The sequence below is a fragment of the Diadema antillarum genome, unplaced genomic scaffold, assembly GCF_040938485.1.
Source record: "Diadema antillarum isolate AM-2024a unplaced genomic scaffold, OU_Dant_1.0 seq00001234_RagTag, whole genome shotgun sequence".
Taxonomy (NCBI): Eukaryota; Metazoa; Echinodermata; class Echinoidea; order Diadematoida; family Diadematidae; genus Diadema; species Diadema antillarum.
The window spans coordinates 1,632,709-1,654,472 of record NW_027272022.1 but is presented as its reverse complement, the minus strand read 5'-3'; the positions used below and the strand labels follow the sequence as shown (position 1 = coordinate 1,654,472).

Below are 21,764 nucleotides of genomic sequence, written 5' to 3'. Positions count from 1 at the left end.
TATTTTTTCTCTATTTGATGACGTCAAAACTTTGAAAATGGTGTTTATCTGTTTTTGCATTCAAACTCTGCATGTACCAAGCAATGCTGAATAATGACTGTGATATGAATCTAGGTGGTGGTGGTGGTGGGGGTAGCGTTATTCTGCTTTCTGGGTTGAATAGGACCATATTACATCATGGAGAAAGTTCACTTCGAGGTACAGTGAACGGACCAGAATTTTTTTTTCTTTTTGTTTTTAAACAGCCTAAATCTCAACATATACATCAATTTTACACTAAAAACTTGCAGCAAATCAGGCATGATATAAGTACCTATGATTCATTTTTTCCCTTTCTGTGATAAACATTAGCTGAGTTTTCTAATCGTCAGAATTTGAGAATATTTTGTTCTCGGTCCTCTTACTTCTGTTACGTATTATATGATGATGGTGCCACTCGACTCATGCAAGAAATGTGAAGTTCAAAATATATTATTATTATTTTTTTTTTGTTGCCCAGGACTTTAAAGATTCAGTTTATTAGATGGATCCCAAGATTCGTGCGTAGGCTTTGGTCTTCAGCAGCCATAATCTTTCTATTTGCCGGAGAGCTTACCGGGCGATTATGCGCAATTGCATGGAGCGTTTGAGGGCTAGACTTTCAGAGGCTTGCATTGTCGTCTTTCCGACTTCTTTACAAAAGTCTTGTACACACAGGCACACTGTCACGCATACTCACCAGACGAAAGAAAAAAGACCCATACATCGAAGTATTTTAATAGCAAATTAATTCGTGTGATCACACGAGCCTAGATTTCCATTGCAGCGTGACGGCTTGCGAGCATTGTGTTTACATCCGTTACCAGGCTTTTCGTAAAGTTTGACTGAGTGGTTTGACGTCATGACTCCATTCACCGACGAAACAGAACAAGGGGAAAAAATACCTGACATGGAGAGAAGTCTGTGTTTGTTTATACCTTTCTGCCAGCCGCAATGCCATTGGCGTACGGCTCGAGCGTTGATTGGCCAATGGCTGCTACCAATAATCTGTCCATACTGGTATGTGCTGCCCCAAAGTGCACAGTCGCCGAGAAGAGCGGCTTGAGTGGCAGGCAGGCAGGCAGGCAGTAGTTTATCGCTGGCAAGAACTCGCCCGCCCGCCCACGCGCCCGCGCTGAATTCACCTCAGGTACGTCTGCATGCTGGGTGGGGGACTGACTGCGCATGAGACTTCACGCTCCTCAATGCCTTGAAACGAGACGTAGTAGTCCGTCAGTCACTGAGCATGACCTCAGACATCTCCAAGCATTCCAGGAGTTATTGGCCGATTCAAAAAGTCTTCATTCAAAGAGAAGAGTCTTGAAGTCGCAAAGCGTGTTCGCTCTGGGATTAATGAATGGAAGATCACATATTTGCGGTGTAGAGTTTGTATATTTCAGCAGCATTTTTTTTTTTCGTCTCCTCATCTCACTGTGATCTGCCTCAAGCCTCATGCACCCTCACCAGAACGTGAACATGACCGAAACGGTCGGGATCTTACCAGACCTGTCGCTCTTCGGGAACGAGGGACTTCTGAACGAGCTGGAGAAGTCCCCCGCGGCCAGTGACGGGGACTTCGTCCTGCCCGCCAGCCCCTTCATGGAGAGCGGCTGGCAGGAACAGCAGGAGGTGAGTCCCTGGCTCCATCTCCCTCTCTCTCCCTAGTACTCTCACTTTCTCCTTTTTCATCATCCCTCACACTCAAAGCATCAGCGGCAACCAACAATTACCAACAGTAATAACAATAGCAACAAAAATAACAACTACAACTGTGGGTTCACATGTAGAAATGTAGACCTACACCTACCGTACGTTTCGCCATTGGTCAATTCGATTTTGCTCCAGCTATTTGAGATGCTCAAGGTGAATCATTAGAGAGTATCCAACTGCGTGGATGACGTCATTGCTTGGTCAAGATGGTCAGTGAGATGTGCGGTGATTGCTAAGAAGTTGATTTGCTGCTTGCTTGAAAACATTATAACACAGCCTCTCAAATGATAGGCTACCTGTCTTTCACCATGCAATCTCTTGAGAAATTTGTCGTACCTTTCCACGAACCCCGACTTTACCAATTTTAAATCAGCGTCGTTATCATTGCTTGTCTGTTTATATGTTTATATTCACTAAGGCCCGTCAGCTATAATTTGTAATGCTTCAGCCTGTTCAAGAAGTGTACAGTAATTCATTATACTTATAGGTAAATGAATGTTCAGCCATCTTTACTTAACAGGTCTATTTTTTTTTTTGTATATCATAAGCTCAAATATTTTGTTGCGGCCGATAGTGAGTGCACTTGTCGTATTTCTAATTCTGTTAATATTGCGAGCTAGCCTGACGATGCAGCTTCGATCACGATTGAGAAAGGGAGTTCCCATTGTACATCCCTGTAAACACTGTTCGCCCGGAGAAGGTGCGGGCGTGTCGCTTGGGTGTAGGCGAGGTGAGAGGCTTGTGAGCCAGGTATGCACCTGCCTTTGAGTACTGGTTCGCTTGCCTCCACTCGATGGCAACAGGGAGGTGAGACCACCTCCCCGATGGCAACGATGCCAAGAAGTTGTAGAATCAGGGGGGTGGTCACTCCTTAGCTCCTAGCTCCCTGGTAGATAAAAAATGCTTTCACAAACATGGCTGCCGTGCAGAAAAAACCCTTATATGAATGATCTATACGGAATCCGCCACCTATTCAATCCTTTATAGCTGATCATAATTTTATACACGGCCTAGAGACATTTCACATGTTTACAGAGCTTTTGACAGGCCCCACAGCGTTACATTATACTCTAAAAGACAGTATCTCTGCATTTTTGTCTTTATGTGTTAGATGGGAGGGATCTAGGGAGTGACAATAAAAAGTAGACTGGCCACCTGTTAATGTGGTCTCCTTTGTGCAGACTGTTAACTAGCAATTCTCGTATGTTCATGAACATTGCTGTCGGCAAGAATTGGTGTGGAGAAACTTTATATTTTGTTTCTCGTCTACAATCCTTCCCAATATTCATAATCTTCAATTTTTTTTATGGGATGGGGTGTACCCCCTCTAGACAATGTGAACAGGCATGGCTTTTGTGAAGAGAGAATATCCCATGAATTTCTTTCTGAGAGTTGTATGGAGTGTTCGAATCCCCTAGTGATCGTAGCTTCGCAACGTCATTGACATCATTATGCAATGTAGTTGCAGTTGGAACTGGCATGGTTAAGACATCTTTCTCTCGTCTTTGAGTTGTGCACCAAAGGACATTGCATGTTATATCAATATTGCAACATGTAACACAATAGAGAGATGAATACAAAGAGATATAATTCATGCATAATCCAAGCACTGTAGTTACTAGGCTGACTTGTAATGTTTTGCCCCCTCCCTGGCTTTACAAAAAGGTAAATTCCAATGTGAATCATAACCGTTCAGATTCATAAATCCCCTAATCACAGACCTCCCATTTGGAACTGTGGTAATGATAAAATGTATCAATGTTCGGAAGTTATTGACCTCCCTGTTTCTTACACTGAACATGTACAGTTATTTTCACAAACCGACTATATCTCGTGTCGGTCAAGTTAATAACCATTAGATGTGTATAATGCTCAGTTCTTTGAGAGACATGCTCACTGCATAGTGGCGACGCATGTACAACAATATTACGTTGTGTTGTCTGTATCTGGCCATTCGGAGCTTTACACCTGAGACAGTCGGAGCTCCACTGACCTGTGAAATATGTCACCACAGTCATCACCATCATAATCATCCCCACATCATCATCGTCATCGTCATCATTATCAAAATCAGGAAAATTCGTGATGACATATAGTCATTATCGTGTTGACATATAGTCATTATCGTGTTATGATTTTATTGTCAATCTTCATCGCGTCTGCGACGTACCTTGCTACCGCCCGGTCTTCACACAAGCCCACCCCGCATGCTTCCCACGTTGTTCCACACAGCTCTCCGCCCTTCGTCTATCTTTTATACACTCAAAATGGAAAAAAGGGCTAAAAACAGAAACTTGTTCTGCCGTATCCTCAGCACCTCTATTGTTTTGATTTTCTGTTTTAACCTGTCCTTAAATGTACGCCTCCCGTGAAGTTTTCAACAATGTAGGCGTAGGCTTGCGTTAAAACCAGCATGCAGCACGTATTATTTACACACTATCAATCATTCGTATCGAATTCATACTGTCTCTTTTTGTGTTGCCATGGTTATCTACAGTATTTATGTTTACTTTTTCGATGCATACCTACGAGTGCATTCAGTAGTTGACTTGTATGTTTTCAATAAGGCTGAAATCATAACGGTCACCACACGGACGGACCTGCTAATTCGTCTAATTCTGCAGAATACTCCCTGAAATAATATCATGAACTACCAGTTCAGGTTCGTCCTCAAAAAGTGTGTTCAAATGTCACGTTTCTCTGTAACGGATGCTGCGCAATTAACTGTCGCCCTTTTTTTCGCTCCTCTGCAATGGCAGTGAAAAACATCCTTGAAGCTACCCTCACAACTTTTAAAGTTTGCTTACCATTGCACAGTCATCTTGAAGAAAATTAAATGTTATGGCAGGGTAGACTCAAGGGTAATCCCCCTCCCCAACCATTCCCTTTGGCCACATTTTACACAGAAAAAAAAAGGATATGTACCTATAGAAGGTCTCCCATATACACATATCTGGTTAGAGTTCAAAATTAGTACAAACTGATATGAAACAGCAGCTTGTGTTCTTGCCCGCTGTGTTTTACCTCCAATAGTCACGCTCAACAGGGTCTCATTACGGAAACCGAAGAATTCACCTTCGTAAACTTTGTTATTTCCCATCTCCCTGTTATTAATGACGTTGAAGCTCCCCTTGTTACTATGATAGTGCCTTCTTGTCAGTAAAATTGTGGAGGTGGGAGACCTTTCTCCTACCTCCCTGGACAGCTATTTCCCATGTACACTTTATTGTCCTGTTGAAAAGGAAATGAAAACAAAAAATCAAACTATTCAAAGTGCCCCAAGCATTACTCATTGTTAGTGTCAAACGTAACAAAATTCAATATACTATTAACTAATATTACATTAATGCTTGAGTAGTCAGTTGATAGACGTCATGGTTCAAATTGATTTGGTATTTTGTTTTGACTGATTTATGGAAGGACATGAAACGACCTAATTTATGGCAATGGCAATTTTCGACGTTTGTTCAATTGTTGTCGAGCTTCAAGCTGATGGAAGGATATATGCGACAGAGTGGAAACTATTATGTTCACCTGTGTTGCTGGGTTGTTCGAACTGTTAACTCAATGACTGTATTCAAGGGAAGGTCAACGTGACGCACAGATTTAGTCGAAGCATAAAGCATTTCACTCCCTGACTTTTTTAGCGTCAATGCTATTCATTCTTGTTATGAGATAGAATTTGAATGAATCTTCTTGTCATCCAGACCTCGCTCTTTTGTCGCACAAGCTTTGTAAAAGAGCTGAGGTTGACCTGATTCAGTTCTTCCAACTCATAATCATCAAAACTTTGCCCGCAAGATTGGAATGTGTCGATTATACCTTAGGAGCTAGCTCCATAATTGTACTATGTATGTAGATCTTTTGGGCTCATAATGGCTTCAGCGAGTTTCCTCTTGATAAGAGTGTAAAGAAAGTAAAGCACTCCGTGCCATTACCATGTGCCTGGAGGCAGAGGTGATACACAAATACAATTTCTGATTCTTCTGTGTAATAAAGAGTGCAAATAGACATAAAATTTTACAACAATATTTAATTCTCCCTCTCTTTCTCTGTATATTAATATGTATGTATATATATATATATATATATATATATATATATATATATATATATATATATGTATATATACCAGTATGTACGTGTATATACATTGGTATATATAAACATATTATGTATCTACTCTTCACGCCGACTGTAAAACAGCAGCTATAGCAAGGATCAATGGGGGCGCTACAGGAGAGATATATGTCCCAAGAAATACAGAGTGACGTGCAGTCAAATAGACGCATCGCGTCCATCGATTCGTGGAGAGTGCGAAGCGTTCTCTGTCTACACAAATCGCTTCTCTCTTGGGCTTACTTGCCTCCACCCTGCTACAACCACAAGAAAGCTTCCGATCTTTTGAGGGAGAAGAAGAGACAAGTTTTCATTCTTTTCTTGAGAGGGAGATGGGAGTCTTTCTCTGATTTGATGAAGCTCTTGCACGATAAAGACGAAACCTTGGTAAGCAGACCATCCCAATTAAAAGATGAATCTCGAAAGGGAATGAGAAAAAGAGGGAGGAAGAGGAAGAAATTGAGGGTAGGAGGATGACGAGAAAAGAGCGAAAATGGGAGGAATACTTATGCCACGAATGTCGAATGAATTTATCATATCGTTTTATATCTTCTGCATTTAAATTTTTGTGTCATTGGCCATTATTAATTCGGAGACCTCATAAGGATTTGAACAGTGAAGTAGTTTGTTTTATTACTTATCCTAGATCAGGACGAAAGGAATATCGCCATAAAACTGACGCAAAAACTGTAGGGAAACAAAGAAGACAAATTCTTTTGACTCAAAAGGAGAAGGGAATAGATACCGGGGTGTATGTGTATTCTCGAGAAAAAAAGAAGAAGTACAGAGCTGTAGTAATAAAGGGTGTGTACAGTTCTGGTCGAGGTGAGGATTTAGCTTTTAACATTTTGAGAGATATTCAGAAACCACACTGCAAGTTGTCAAAGAGCATTCAATTCTAAGGGGTATCAAAAGTTTATTTGATGAAAATCGGTTTTGAAATGGCTGAGGTATCCAAAAACAAGGTGAAACAAAGAGATCCTAATAAAGTTGTGGCTTGTAGTCTTTTATTATTATCACTTTTTTGGATATCTCAGCCATCTGAAAACCAATTGTCATCAAGTAAACGTTGAATCCTTCTTAAAATTACATGCTCTTTCATATTTCATAAGAGGTTTCTCATTATCTCACTTAAGAATGCTCAAAACATGAATTCCCTCCTCAACCAGTACTGTACAGTCCCTTTAAAGTAGATTTAAACAAACAGAAAACTTCCATGCTATTATTTTAACGAGAACGAAATCTCTCACGAAGAGGCCAATGAACTTTATCAGTCTTCTCGGCTGTTTCAAACAGACATTTCATTTTCATGGAAATTCCACTCTGGAGTTTCTCGCTACTCCACTCCGTCGTAAAATCTACCCGAATTTAAAACCGAAAGGAAGAAATCAGTTCACTTCGACAGCTCGCAACATAAACACAACCTCGAGACCCTCTTGATGGACAGAATTTAGCCAAACAAACAAAGAGGATACATCATGGCTTGAAGTGCTGTTCAGAGAAAGCGCAGTAGACCTACACAGTTGTACCAGAGAGATGGGACTACTATACTGACTGCACATACCCTGCATTTCGCTCATGTGTTACGTCCATTGTCTGAGGGTACATTTTTTTTTTCAACCGTCTGAAAATAATCAAGTGGTAATGAACATAATCGCTTACATCGTGTAACATGCGTATGGCGATTATTTTTTGGTTCACGTCTGGTACACAAGGACAACACACATTTGTTTTATCCAGAGTGGATGAGGAGGAGACTGATGTGCTTGAATGGGTGCGTACGTGTGTTTGTGTATTGTGTGTGTGTGTGGGTGTGTGTGTGTGGGTGGGGGGGGGGGGGTTCCCGTGTTCCCGTGGAGGATGGGGGGGGGGGGGGAACAGTACGCATCTGCTTTACGGCTCGCGAATGGTAGTCTCCACTTTCGACTAGTAAAAATCAGTTGCGTAATTGAAGACTTCCGAAATGAGAGTCTGTGGGGAGGAATCCAAACAATCAGAACTTTACAGCTCGGGTCAATGAAATTAGGGAGAATGTGTTTCTCCGAAAGAAACCGATTACTATAATATCTCGATTTCCACGGAAGATTAGAAGTAGTGGTGATGGTGAAGGGGGGGGGGGAGGGGATATGGAGAGGGGGGCATTGTGACCACCACAGATTTGCCAAATCTCCCCGTATGAGTCTCCCTGGAAATAGATTATCCCTCCACATCCTGACAAAGGAATATCAAAGCCTCCCTAAATTCGGTGTACATTTTCCCTATATAGCGAGATACATGTCACACACAGGTATTTTCCTTTAAAGGCATTATTTCCCATTTGCAGATGAAAGAAAAACCCAGCTTTAGCGCTTCAAAATAGTTCTAACATGTGAGTTTGGGATAGAAATAACCAATGTAAACATTGTAATTAGTATAATCAATGTGAAGCATTGTTAGATATAGGCCTACAAAATGCGAACAATAGTTACAATAAAAATCGTCTCCAGAATAAACCGTCTACACAATATGGTTTAGTGAGAAAATTGGTGTTATCTCCGTATATTTTAGGCTTTATTGCATTTTTTTATAATTACCGTAGGATGTCTTGTAATAGGCCTACAACTGACCTACACACCACGTATGCATCAAATTATGATAACTCGAACATTTTTTAAATCACTGCTCCCAATGACAAACAGTACTTTTAAGCTCTCTAGAATCTCCCTGATTTTAATGTTTGAATGTTGACAACACTGCACCACAGAGGGCCTTTCAAATACTGTATTCTCTCTCTCAAAACAACAACAACAACAACAACAACAACAACAACAACTACAACAACAACTACAACAACAACAAGGCGTGAAGATCTACGCAGAAGTGCAATAGTTTTCCCAGAGGCTTCTGTGTTGTTTCAGGGAGACGGACTCTGTTTGTGAATGCCAGGTTAAATTGAGGTCAAATGTATTCATCAGGACTGTATTTCAATAAGTATTACTATGATGGCGATGACTTCAGCTGATGGTGATGAGATTATTATGAAGATGATCTTCAAAATCGTTTTCATCTTTGCCCTCATCACTGTAATCATTCTTTTCACAACTAGTCCCCACTTATCACTGCAGAGTAGACTGTTTGATAAACCTAATCGAAGATCATCCCAATTTCAATGTCAGGGATGAAATGATGATACCATGTCTGAAGGCGAGACCGAAAAAATGACAAGCAATTTTTTCCCCTCTCTACGTGGTTATTTCAATAAGCTTTCGTCATTTCGAGTGTCTACAAGGAAGATGATCGAGCATATTTGCCCACTGAAGAGGGCAGACAAATTCGTTACCAAACTGTTATCGGTATTTTTCTTGAGGATAGGGACTTATTGTTGGCGGGAAGAACTTAGTGCAAGGAATACGTGCTGCCCGTCATCTTTCTCTTCGTGTATTCAGTCCAAACTGCAAAAATTTCCGCCTATATATATCAAGACAAATATTTACCGAGGAGGACAGAGTCGTGACGAACAAAGAGCTGGGGGCAAGAGAGGTGTGAAGTTCTGCGAGATCAGGGTGAACCGATTGACACGCTTGGTGTTGACAGAACTCTACTCGGGACAGAGATAGCAGTGGTGACTTCTCGTGTTGACGCTAGCCCAGGCATAACACAACGTGATCGGACAAATCATGGATCAATCTGCAAACGGTGTAGTCAACAGTGTATTTAATGAACGATGATAGCCACGAAACTGCCCCCCCCCCCCCATCTCCAGTATAAAGATTCCTCCCTTAACATCCCACCCGCTGTCACCCTGTAACGTAACGTCGCCCTCTCCACAACAAGGAACCATAATTTATACTAGCTTTCACTTGTTCTCTTTCTCATGTCAGTGACGGGGTTTAAAGGTTTACAGGTAAAACAAAGTTTCCACACGCCTGCTGAAACTGTAAACTTTTGCCCTCAAATGGACACATAATTACAGTACATGTAGTCCCTTTTACAGATAAAATGTGTGAAATAACGCTGTAATGACACGGTATCACCTCGGTAACGACAAAATTGCGAAATAATTGGCACATAAGAAAAGTAACCAGAAAGCATAGCAATATGAGAATATATCCGATCGTAGCTGCTACGTAATGTTTTAAAATCGATTATCGATAATTGACAAATCAGGCCAGTAACAGTATCCACCGATTTTCTGCGCGAGAGTGAAACGCAAGTATAGCTTGTTAAAAAAATACGATTGCTACATTACAGGCACGATCGATTATCAAGTATTAAACGTTCTATCTACCCACTACTGAACGGGGAAGGCGCTTCAGTCGGGCGCCTAATTATGATCGAAATTATTGTAAACTCCAAAACAACTCATTATCATGGCAAACTGCGTCAGCCAGACAAGATTCTTGGCTGAAACTTTCGATATATTGTAAGCAAAATCCAAATTATGGAAGATGAATTTTGAGCCCTTCTGAGAACTATGCTTTGTCTTCAAGTCCTCATTGGCGCAAGGAGCTCCTTTATTTGCGTCAGATCTGTCTGTCGCAATGTGTTCACAACACATAACTCTAAAATCTGTAGTAAAAAGTTTCTTTGCCGGTTTTTAATTGGATATTGCCGTTTTTTTCTTTTAGATTTCAATAACTATGACAATGTCTCTATCATGCTCTTTAATGCCATCCATTTCCTGTACCACATATTTTGAGTGTTATATACTTCAGAATGCAGATTTGCGAACCTCGTCACTTTCCCGAAACGTTCGCTTGTATCTGCTCCTTACTAGAGCTGTTGAGAGACCCATTGTTTATGATTTCTGCAGCCGATATTCTGCCACAAACTCTTCAAAACTTACCGTTTCAGAAGAGCCCCGTTGTCACGTCGAACTCTTCACTCTTTTCAAATTCTCTTACTTTTTTCTTTAACCTTACTTTTCCTCCTACTAACAAATATGTATATATTACTATCACTGACAGACTCAGGGAACGCAATACTTGATTGTCGTAGCTTGCGGCACCTAGCGCTTGTAACGTAAACACAAACTTGATAACTTGAAGATCGTCGCCGGCGGCAGTGCATAAACACCTACGAAAATTAGTAAACAGTCAACCTGATCATTACACATCATAGTGAGCTTGTTATACTGCAGAGCGATTTATTGCGAAGGTTACTCTTTCTTCCAGCAAAACAGCAATGCTTCTGATTATACCAAAGTTCAAAGGTTAACAAAGCCAGTTGGAGTGTTTGTATTCTAAGGGAGAATAATTTTCTTTCCGTGCTGACTTATGTTCGTGTGAATGTTAATAAAGTTAAGGTAGAAGGGATCAACGCTAACATATTTCCACGCTCTCGTCAAAATCGAATCAATTCTTATCAAGAATACCGTCTAGCGTCGTTACCACGGTTCGTGCGCACAGGCAATAATGAGAAATGTTTACATTGAGATCTGCGTCTGGAGGGTATACGACAACTGATGTGGTTGTCAATACTATAGTATAAAGTGTTATTGTTGCAAATAAACTTTTTATGAGTATCAGTGTCAGCAGCGAAGCATTGTTGGAGACAAATTCCAATATTTACGAGCAGAAGCTATTCTAAACGATCTCTTCTTTTGCTGTCTTCCCTCACCCAAAGGCATGCGTTTAAAGGATAAGCGCTTCTGTGAAGTCGACTTTGAAAAGACATCGCGATTTTCCAAGGACACGGTAATGACATAGCAGATTAGCAACATGTTGAATTCATTTGGCAGCAGCAACAACAACAAGAACAACAACAAAATACATGGATGAGAAAGGAATACGAGATGTCAAGTTCTCACAATGATTGCCGCATTTAACATAAGGACCAGTGCTTTAGTCCTCTCTCTTAGTCTCAAAGCCTCTCGTATACCCACATCTGAGATGAACTTCACAACGGAATGATATTTCTTGCAGTTCTCTGTGATTCTAGTTAGTATTCAGTGGTGTAATTGGTAGTAAGGACCCTAACATGAGGGACCTCGCGATCCCCCACCCCATCTCCCATTCCCTCCTTATGTCTACATGACGATAAAATCCTGCGACCCCCCCCCCCCCCTTCCGTGTTTCTGATAAGTATAGGTAACGCTGTGGTGGAAGAGGCGTTCTTCGTCTCCTTCGGCACGGTAGTAGTGGTGGTGGTGGTGGTTGGGGATGTTGAACAGCTAGCAGGACACGCCAAGCCCCAAGAGTAACTACAATATTTGCCCAAATCCACTACCTTACCTAAGATACAAACATTCTTTTTTTTTCATGAATTTGTTTCATGAAATACAGATTTTCCTCCTGAGATATCTCTAAAAATGGTCCACCAACCCCCTTAAAAGAGGAGAGCAATGGAAGGACGTAAAAACCAATTATCAGTTTGCCGGCTTACTCAATAACGACTCAACGAAAGAATGACACTCAAGTCCCTTTGATGCCTTCTTCCACTCCAGATCGTTAGAAGCAATCTGCGCCCTTCTGTCTTTCATGGGCAGCAAGATATATCATGTGGAATTCCCTCTTGATCCAGTCTTCTTTTCCAGCGGAAATGCACATATTCCGTCGAGGATATCCTTTGTCTTCCTGCAGATACATTTTGATCTGTAAATCGAATTCTTCCTCGTGAAGAATGTACAGATTTGTTTTAAATTCAAAGTTGATAGAAATGAAAGCTAATGCTATGTAAGTCCAACGTACCTTCCGCCTCAAACCACTCATTGAGAGGAGAGGAAAGAATTTCAGATTTATGTTAGCTCACGTAAAAAAAACAAAAAACAAAACAAAACAGGGGGAGGGGAGCATCGGAAGCTGTGTTTCCTCATCTCCATCCAAGCCACCACAGTCCTATACCGTGTCCCGTAATATCCATAGCGATTATTTTGACGATTGCTGGCATATTTAATCCTGCGGTCAAAATGTCAGGTCATTTTTCTGTCCTTTCATTTTTTCTTCTTCTGGAACTACCAGCTGTTAGGCCTCACGATGAATGAAATCGTTGTTACAAACGATCACTGGGTGTTCTGTCGTGTCCATTATAGTAACGTTTTGCTTCTGTCTGGAATGTACGCGCATGTTACTAACGGCTCGAAAAAAAAACCGATGGTCATCGTAAATTCTGATGGCTATTCACTCAGAAATACGCAAAATAAGTCTGTCACCTGTTTACTCGCAGCCAATCATGACGGGGATGATTAGGATCTACGTCATCATTCATTAATTTTCTTATGTTTTGTACTGTCTGCAGCAAGATTAATAAATTTCGATGTGATTTTACAGTTGATACGTAGAACGGAAAGATTCATGATCAGTGCAGCATAACCATCACATCCAACCAATGTTCGCAGGTTTTCTATAAAAAGAAATACATTCATAGGTAGTCAGAAACAGTCATGGTTTATTATATATCAAGACTGAAATAGCCAAGTTTATTATCCATGTAAAATATGTGCATACGATCGTTTGCAGAAGGGGTTTTCCTCGGGTTGAAAAACTTTTTCGAGACACCAAAACAAATCCATATTATGCGACTGTGGTATTGCTTTTGTTCACGTGACCTCTGCCAAATACGATCATGCATGGAGGACCAGTGCACAGGTGACAATAAGTGTAGTTCAATATTTAACCAAGCCGTCTGATGAATGCAACACAGTGAATTGTGTGGCATTCATTGTTTTACAGGCCTCATTGTCTTAACTGATTTTTCATGGGGAGCACCGTTGCTATGAAACAATGGAAATAACCCAACATTTGCAGTGTGTGATTCGTGTTAATTCATTCTTCAGCTTTGTGAGTGCGTGCGTGTGTGTGTGTGTGTGTGTGTGTGTTTGTGTGTGTGTGTGCGTGTGAGTAGGGGTAAGCACAATCTTTGCTAACAGATAGACCCTATTTATAAACATGTTCATTACAAAAACAAATACAGTAGCTATAACGTAACAAGTCAATTTACCGGTCACGAGGCGTGCTTTCAATCCTAACCAAAGCCGTCATCTTCGCATCACTGTTTGGACACTTATGCCAAAGAGAACAGCAGATACACACGATTCTTCCTGTTTTAAATGGATGTACCGACATCCCAGAGAGTTTCTCACTCCAAAATTATGGCGCTGTGGCTTGCGATGGCAAGGTTTCATCCCACCTGTCAGGAAGAACCGTAAGACAATACTAGATACTCGGTTCGCAAAGTTTAGAGTGTAGAGGGAGATGCAGGGTGTAGACTGAAGAGGGCTGAGATAGGGTGTAACTCTAACCAATGGCAATGATATTGGTATTCATCTGTAACACATCAGGAGTGGATATGGAGGGGGGGGGGGGGGATGGAGTCTCCGTATCCCCACGGATGAGAACTTCACTGGATGATTGATGTGAAAACATTAAGCTTAATGACCAAAAAGCTCACATGCACGTAAAATGTTTACAAACTGTTGGAAATGCGTCTTATCATACATCGACGGAAAGTTAACATTTTTGGCTCTCTTTGTAACATGTCAAGGGTAGGATCTCATCTTCAAAGCGTGCTTTTGATTGCCATTATCGAATGTTTTAAAAATATTCCCATAATATAAAGACGCAACAACAGATAACAATCAACTTGATTTGAAATCGTTTTCCCAGTTTCGTACCATAGTTAGCGACCCTATAGCAATCGTTGGAAGTGTGAGGTCCTGTTTCGTGAGCCTATGAAGTGGCACCTCCCTGGTGGGCCGGTTTTTAGTTGCCTATCCATGTATAGATTGCATTGTCTGAACTGTTATTGTCACTGCTACTGCGACAACATTAACAAAAAAATAATAATAAAGAAAAATCAGCGATCCTAGTTGTGAGTGGTAGATTGAGAGGAGGCGAACGTGCATGGAGAAGTCATAACGGATTAACACACAAATGTGTCGCACTTTTCATACAATGACTGAACACATTTGATTAAAACTCGTCTTGAAGACAACTCTATAGACTCTAGACATGTCGTAATATATGTTTAGTTTTGGGATAAGCTCCGTTTGCTATTGATCATATTCCATTTATTTTTATTATTATTATAATAATTATTATAATTATCATTATCATTATTATTTACAATCAGGAATCGTTCGACCGATGGTGCTGCAAGACGCTTGAGTCAAACAATAAAAAGAAAAAACTCTCCGACATTCATTTAAGCGAGTAAATAAGTGAAGAGAAAGATGGTGGTTCCCCTCAAGTGATTCTTTTTTTCGTTTTTCTTTGAAGAATTTGGAATTGAAAAAAAAAGTCATTTTATTATCTCAGACAACAAAGTCAACTTGTGTCGAGACGGTGCTGTGCGAGGAATTCGCGCTAAGGATAACAGGCTCCCCGCTGTCTCTCCGCCTGACTCATCTCCAGATGGTCACTTGCTGGTGTTCTTACCTCCGTCTTGGGGGCGAACTATTACGGAATCTACGTTAAAAGTGTTTAGTGGTGGCTCCCCGTAAGTAAGATCGCATTGATTCATCTATGTAATGATAAACCATGGAGCTACGTTTGTAGCTCCATGAATAAACCAACATGAAAAGAAGAAATCGGCCTTGAATTCAAATTTGTCACCTATACAGCGCCACCGCGAAACAAAGCTAAAGATGGTGATGATGATGATGACTCACATGCATATTTAAATGGCACTATATATCTGTTAAAAAAAATCAGGTGAAGACCAGATCATTGTGTCAATTCAGTAACTCAAAGGAGTAGGCCTATGCTATCATCGCCCCATCATTACCATTCTCTCTGATCTGATTGATAATACAAGTACATTAATCCATTAGGGGACTGTCATATCACATGAACACGAAGTGAAGATCTACCAAGATACTTATCTTAGAGTTAGAGAAAGACTAAGTAAAACGAAACATATCTTAATAACATTGCACATTCTTTCTTAAAGGTGTATCTATTTTATGTCTGTGAATCAAATTCAGTTCCAATGATTGTTACGTCACAATAAATGTAGCTGCTTCAACGATGATGTGTCGCTAGACTGTCATGACCTCGGCAGTTGAAGTTTGATGTTGACAACTTCTTTTTAAGTGTTCGGCGAAGCAGTCTCATTTATTGGCTGTTTAAGTGCGGTGGGCAGAAATTGAAGCGCCCTCGTGTGACTGTGGCGTCACACGGTGCTCGATTTTGATAAGAGAAGGGCCTTGAAAAAAAGATGTCTCAATTGATTTGCTGTCACACAGAATGTTGGAGGTGAACATAAATGTGAAGCTGTCCATCTCTCCATTTCACACTCACTTCTCTCATTACTATCCATTGAAACATTTTATTCGAATATTACACGCAAGGAATACGTTTCCATCAGTAAGTCAACTCGATAACTATGTATGAATGAATATTTGTGTTTATAATCAAAAGTTCACAAAGTTCACATAGCGCATGAGTTCCTACCGGTCTCTCTATGGAGGGAGGCAGACTGAAAATATTTGTTTTACAACTTTTTTCATTGTGTCATCAGACGGACTTTCTAGGAAGCAACCAGTCTCACTAGACCGCAAGAAGAAAATGAAGTGAATGGTCTGCTTGTTCCAAAGTCGGTCAGAAGTTTAAGGATAGAAGTCGTGAAGATCACGACCTGTCACGCATGAGATGCAGTCATGCAATTGCTGAACCAATTTAGTCCAAATGCTTTTTTCGTAGTGTTGTTCAAATTGACAGTGTACTTGTGCTTTATTTAATACCAGAAGACATTACGCAGCAGAACTCTGCTCTTTCATTCATTCCATGGTTTAATAGGAGAGTGACTAAGGAGGATATAAGGATTTATTCATTATTTATTTATGTATTTATTTATTCATGTATTTATGTGTTCATGTATTTATTTATGTATTTATTTATTTATCTATTTATTCATTTGATTAATTATTTATTGAAAGTCTAATTATATCAATAGTGACAGGGAGTTCCTGAGCCCTAAGCTGGCCTGAGCAGCGATACACTCCAACACAAATGCCTACTGATGCCGTCCGGTGCTATTCTTGCTTATAAGAACGAAACAAAACAAAAAACAAAAGCCACGTTAGGACCCCTATGGAAAACAGCTACCTGACAACCTACCCACTGAATATGGCTATCCGTGGACAATATCATCCTTATTATTTTGCATGTCTGCCACTATTTTTTCCGTCGGAAGTGAATTAGGCATGAATGAAAAAAGTGTGCAAATACACATGTTTGTGTTTGTGTGGGGAACCATGCCGTTATTTTTGATGCAGCATGTAGCGAAGCAGCGATGCAAGCAAACGCTCATGTGTAACAGACTTGAACGTTCGTCATCTCTCACGTGTAGACTTGTTTGAAATCATGATATTTATAATGAAATGTGGCCCATCTATTCAGAGAAATCTCTTCAAATGTTTGCTCTGTTCTCCCAGAGGGCCTCCTATTATCATCACCCCAGTAAAATATCAGGTATTTTTAATAGTCCTTACACCTGAGGACTAAAGGGAGTAAAATGAGTTGAATATCATGTTCATAAACACATGCATCGCATAAGATTCGAACCGGAAAGTTCGCTGTTTATGATCCTATAGAGTCCACTATATCGCAGTGCTCCCTTAACACGAAGATATTGCCAAACTTTTGCAGAATGAAGCGACTGAAAAATTCTTAATGATTGATTTCCAGCCTAGCTGTACTATGACTCTGATTGCTGTACTTGGATGTCATATACCCTAAGAAGAGACACTCATCTTACTAATAGACATCTGAGTCAATTACACTTCACTGATTTCCATGTAAAAATGACAAATACATTTGCTTACATTAATATGAAATATATAACTTTTGTCACTTGCTTCTTTTCGTCAAAGTAGGGCAATTTTGTTAACGATACGAAAGCACAGCGATAGAGTGGATTATATAGACACTAAACAATATTGTTATAATTGTCAGACTGATACTGATGTTATGATTTATATTTCATGTCCTAACTTGCAGGGAGAACAAGGATGTGACTCTTTGACGGATATCTTGTTCAAGAAGGAGCCCCTCAGCCCTTCTTCGGACTCCAGCGACATCATCAACGGCAAGAACCGGCGTGAGAGCGCTTCGATGATGGAGGACTTCTTCTACTGCGGCGACTCCAAACTCGTCGTGGGTATCGACAACGGGCACGCCGTGCTCGGCAACGGGACGATCCTGCCTAATGGGCAGCAGTTTGCCCACATCAAGGAGGAGATGGACTGCGACTTCCCGGCGAGCTCGACGGCTTCAAGGTTGGGAAGTAGCGGACTAAATGCCAATGAAGCGAGAAGGCTCTCCATGAACTTCCAGTACATGGATTCGAACAACAACAGCATTGGAACTTGCGGTCCGAGGATGCCGTGTGGGGAAGGGATGGTGTGTCATTCCCAGCCCATTACAGTGGATGGTGTGACTATCAAGCAGGAACCTGCGGACAATTTATCTTCTCCATGCCACATGCATGGTAACGGACTCAATAGCAGTGTGCCCATGGGAATTCCCCCAACCACACCGGATGCCTGTCATCTGGGCATGGACACCAAACCTATCATGCATTCCCCCTCGTTTCAGCACCACAGCCAACAACCACAGGGTCATCATCACCATCAGCAGCAGCACCACCCTCACCAACACCAAACACCAATCACGAACTCTTTCACATTTAACATCAACTTTCCTCCAGTGGACCACCACCACCAACACCACCCCCAGAGCCAACATCACCATCATCACCACCAGCAACAACCCCACCACCAGTCATACAGCGGCTTCCCACCCACCCCGCCCAACTCTCATCCTGGTTCCCCCGCCGACCTTCCCATTGGTTTGGAAGGCTCCGCCCTATCGTTCAGACCACCGCCGCCTCCCTACCCGATGGCGATGGCTGGTAAGTGTGGTACGATGTCGGGGGTCTCGACAACATCGATCACGTCATCGGTCAAGTACAACCGAAAGAACAACCCTGACTTGGAGAGGCGAAGAATCCATCACTGTAACTATCCAGGTAAATCTTGATTTACAAGTAACACGGGTAAAACGTGATTCATGGATTCATTGTGCATAATCATGTTGCTATTTTAGAAAAATCGCAATCATGGCTGGAAACTAACCACTGTTCTCAAAATCCGTCATGAAAGATGTGTGAAAGGATGTCTGAAAAGAGTGTGGTAAGGTTTACAGCAGAAGGATCACATCTTTAATCCCTTTAAGATGCCATTCTCGAAGTAAAACATGTGATTCCTCGAATACCAAACACGAAACACTGACTCCGCCGATTGTCGTTGGTACACCAACTGTTGGTACACTAACTCTTAACCTACGTATGAAGTATTAGGCAGACTTATCTACACAGGTGCGAGACCTTTAAGGCTCTCTTTGCGTGGGCGAGAAGGAATGGCTGGCTTGTCATGGCTGCTACCGACACTACTGAGAGCTTCAGAGGTCAAAGAATAATCGCAATGATGACATCTATTTTCATAGTTGTATCATAACCATCAGTAGGATAACGCCCACGATCTTCACTGTAGTATAATTATGAAAAGCACCGAATGTACTTTGCATAACAATAATGTATATTTATTTAGGGAATGCATGTGTGCAAGCGGGGGGGGGGGGGGATGATATGTTGTATATATAGCGATATACATAAAGACAAAATCTAATTCGTGCTGATCGTGACCGAGTAATGCAAACGCGCACGTACGACGAACAAAATTGTTTTGTATCTAAATGCAATTCTAGACGTGGCGTCTGCTTCTTGTGTGTTTTTATGTGTTTATGTGAGTGTGTGCTAGTGTGTGTGTGTGTGTGGGGGGGGGGGTAGGGAAAGACAAGTTTGTGTAGGGCCTATAGTTCTCATAGCTGTAAATGGTGTTCCGTAGATACACTGCACAAAATCAAGAGATTATAATCATATAATACACGAAAGATCCAGTGTCTTTCATGTTTCATATCTACAATAAGTGATAACCTTATTTTACTCCATTCCTCAAATCTGCAAAAGGAGGAGGAGTCTGCTCAAACTCCACTTACTGGTCCTTCAGGAAAGACTTGGTTTAATTCACTTCACTCAAAAATTTCACGTGTTTCCTGAATCTACGCCAAAGCAAACTGTAGTTCCCCGAAGTATAACAAAAAGCGTGCCACACCTCCAAAGTTGGTGTATTTTGTAGGAGGAATCACCACCATCCACCACGCCTAATTCGTTATCAACAAGCTGGTAATGGTCATTTTGATTTTCCCCCATATTTATTTAGATTAGTATCTTTGGTATGACAAGATGATGGGACTAGTGCTTGTCCTTTTTCATTTATAGGAGTGAGACATTTTAGTGCTCTCCACACAGTGTAGGACAGAATCATAGAGGAACCATTACGAACAACAAGAACAACATAGACACTGTAGAACATTAAGAACAACAAGAAGAACAACAACAATGCAAGTGTTACAAACAGGACAATGTCATTAACAACAGTGACCCGTGCATCTCCATCGTTGCCATTGGCAACCATGCTGAATATGATACCTGAAGCAATATGAACAGATTTTCTCTTGCTCGAAGGGTGTACACAGGCCGTCACCTGAGGCGCGACATTCGAGAGGGGCAAGTCTTTGAGCGTGAGCGTTTGGGCGATAACCCCGTGGAGCGTGCTGGAGTTGGGTCAGTCGGGGAGTTTTTTGGGGGGAGTCGATAACCTTACGCCGTTCCCTCTCTGTGCTGAAGGGAGCGAAGAGGTAAAACCTGGGTCCCGCCTCACGATGGGTTTAGTTGAGGTCAAGGCTCGAAGTGATCAATTCTCAGGCCGACAGGCCCGCATTGCCCTATGGGAGATGAGAGACGAAGGAGAGGGGAAGCGGGGTTGGCCCGGGGGAGGAGGAGGGGTGAGGAGGGGGAGGAGGAAAGGATGAAAAGGGGAAAGTGGAGGGGATAGAATTAGGAAGAAATGGATGTTCGAGGAGGAAGGATGGAGTGGGAAGTATTCGTGGGAGAGGACAGATTGAGAGACACTTCAGGAGAAGAGAATTCAACACTAACGTCTTAAATGGTGTGAAAACACGCTTTGAACACAAGTCTTTAAGCGTGCTAAGACGTATCCAACAAAGCTTCTTACTTGATTCCAGCTGCAATTAGATAACACTGGAGACAACTTTTGTGTCATTAAGGGAAGTAGTCAGCTATAAGTTGACCAACCTTCCTACCGTTCTTGGTTGTCCGAATGACCAGCCTACGAAACGTGACGTAAAAACACAGGCCATTATTAAAGTATATAAATGCTCTGAGTTCGGGTTCACGATATGTAGCCTGGTCCATAGACAAACAAAATTAAAAGGAGGAAGTTTCATCCATATAAAGCATGAAATGATCATGCGTCTATGTATATCATATTTTCACCATGCAGAAGAACAATGTTCGTCTAAACCAGATATGCAAATCAGATTAAATGACGATGCCATGACCTCTACACCTTCTCTTCTTATGTCGTAACATGAAATGTATAGTAATGCCTTGGGTCGACAATTTAAGAGATTCAAGCTCCTTTCCTTCAACTAATTACAAAAGCTTTGTATAAATCTATTATACCTGTAATTTGATTACAGGTACAAAGCTCAAGCAAAAGATATATAGTGAAGATTCGTACCCAGGCCATATGAGACTTTAAAACGATATTAAGTTCATTCCATTAATATCTGTTTGTTTGAACTTACTATAGCCATCAGGGCAAGTATAGAACAAGGGATGTTATTTTACCTAGAACTCCTCTTTGGCAACCAATTATATTGAAAGCTGACACAAATGTGTTTGTGCTTTTATCTGACCTTGATTACCAAAAGTGTGATCAAAATAATCTGCAGCAAAAGTAGGTCTTTCTGTTAGTCACTTCTTTAAAAAGAATTATTCCAAGGATTTCCTCTTGCTCGGTTGAATGCTTCTATGGTGGTGAAATAAAGAATCAAGACGCCTTCGAATGGTAA

At 41.2% G+C, this 21,764-nt stretch overlaps 1 protein-coding gene across 1 annotated transcript in view; it reads left to right on the top strand.

Annotated features, from left to right (window-relative positions):
• Positions 1–1,106: 1,106 nt before the first annotated feature.
• Positions 1,107–21,764, top strand: part of LOC139745099 (uncharacterized) — a 39,392-nt gene continuing 18,734 nt past the window's right edge. Inside the window, exons 1-2 of the mRNA XM_071655520.1 lie at positions 1,107–1,647; positions 17,766–18,795. Coding sequence (XP_071511621.1) covers positions 1,471–1,647; positions 17,766–18,795 — 1,207 coding nt within the window. The 5' untranslated portion in view covers positions 1,107–1,470. The remainder of the gene's footprint in view (positions 1,648–17,765; positions 18,796–21,764) is intronic.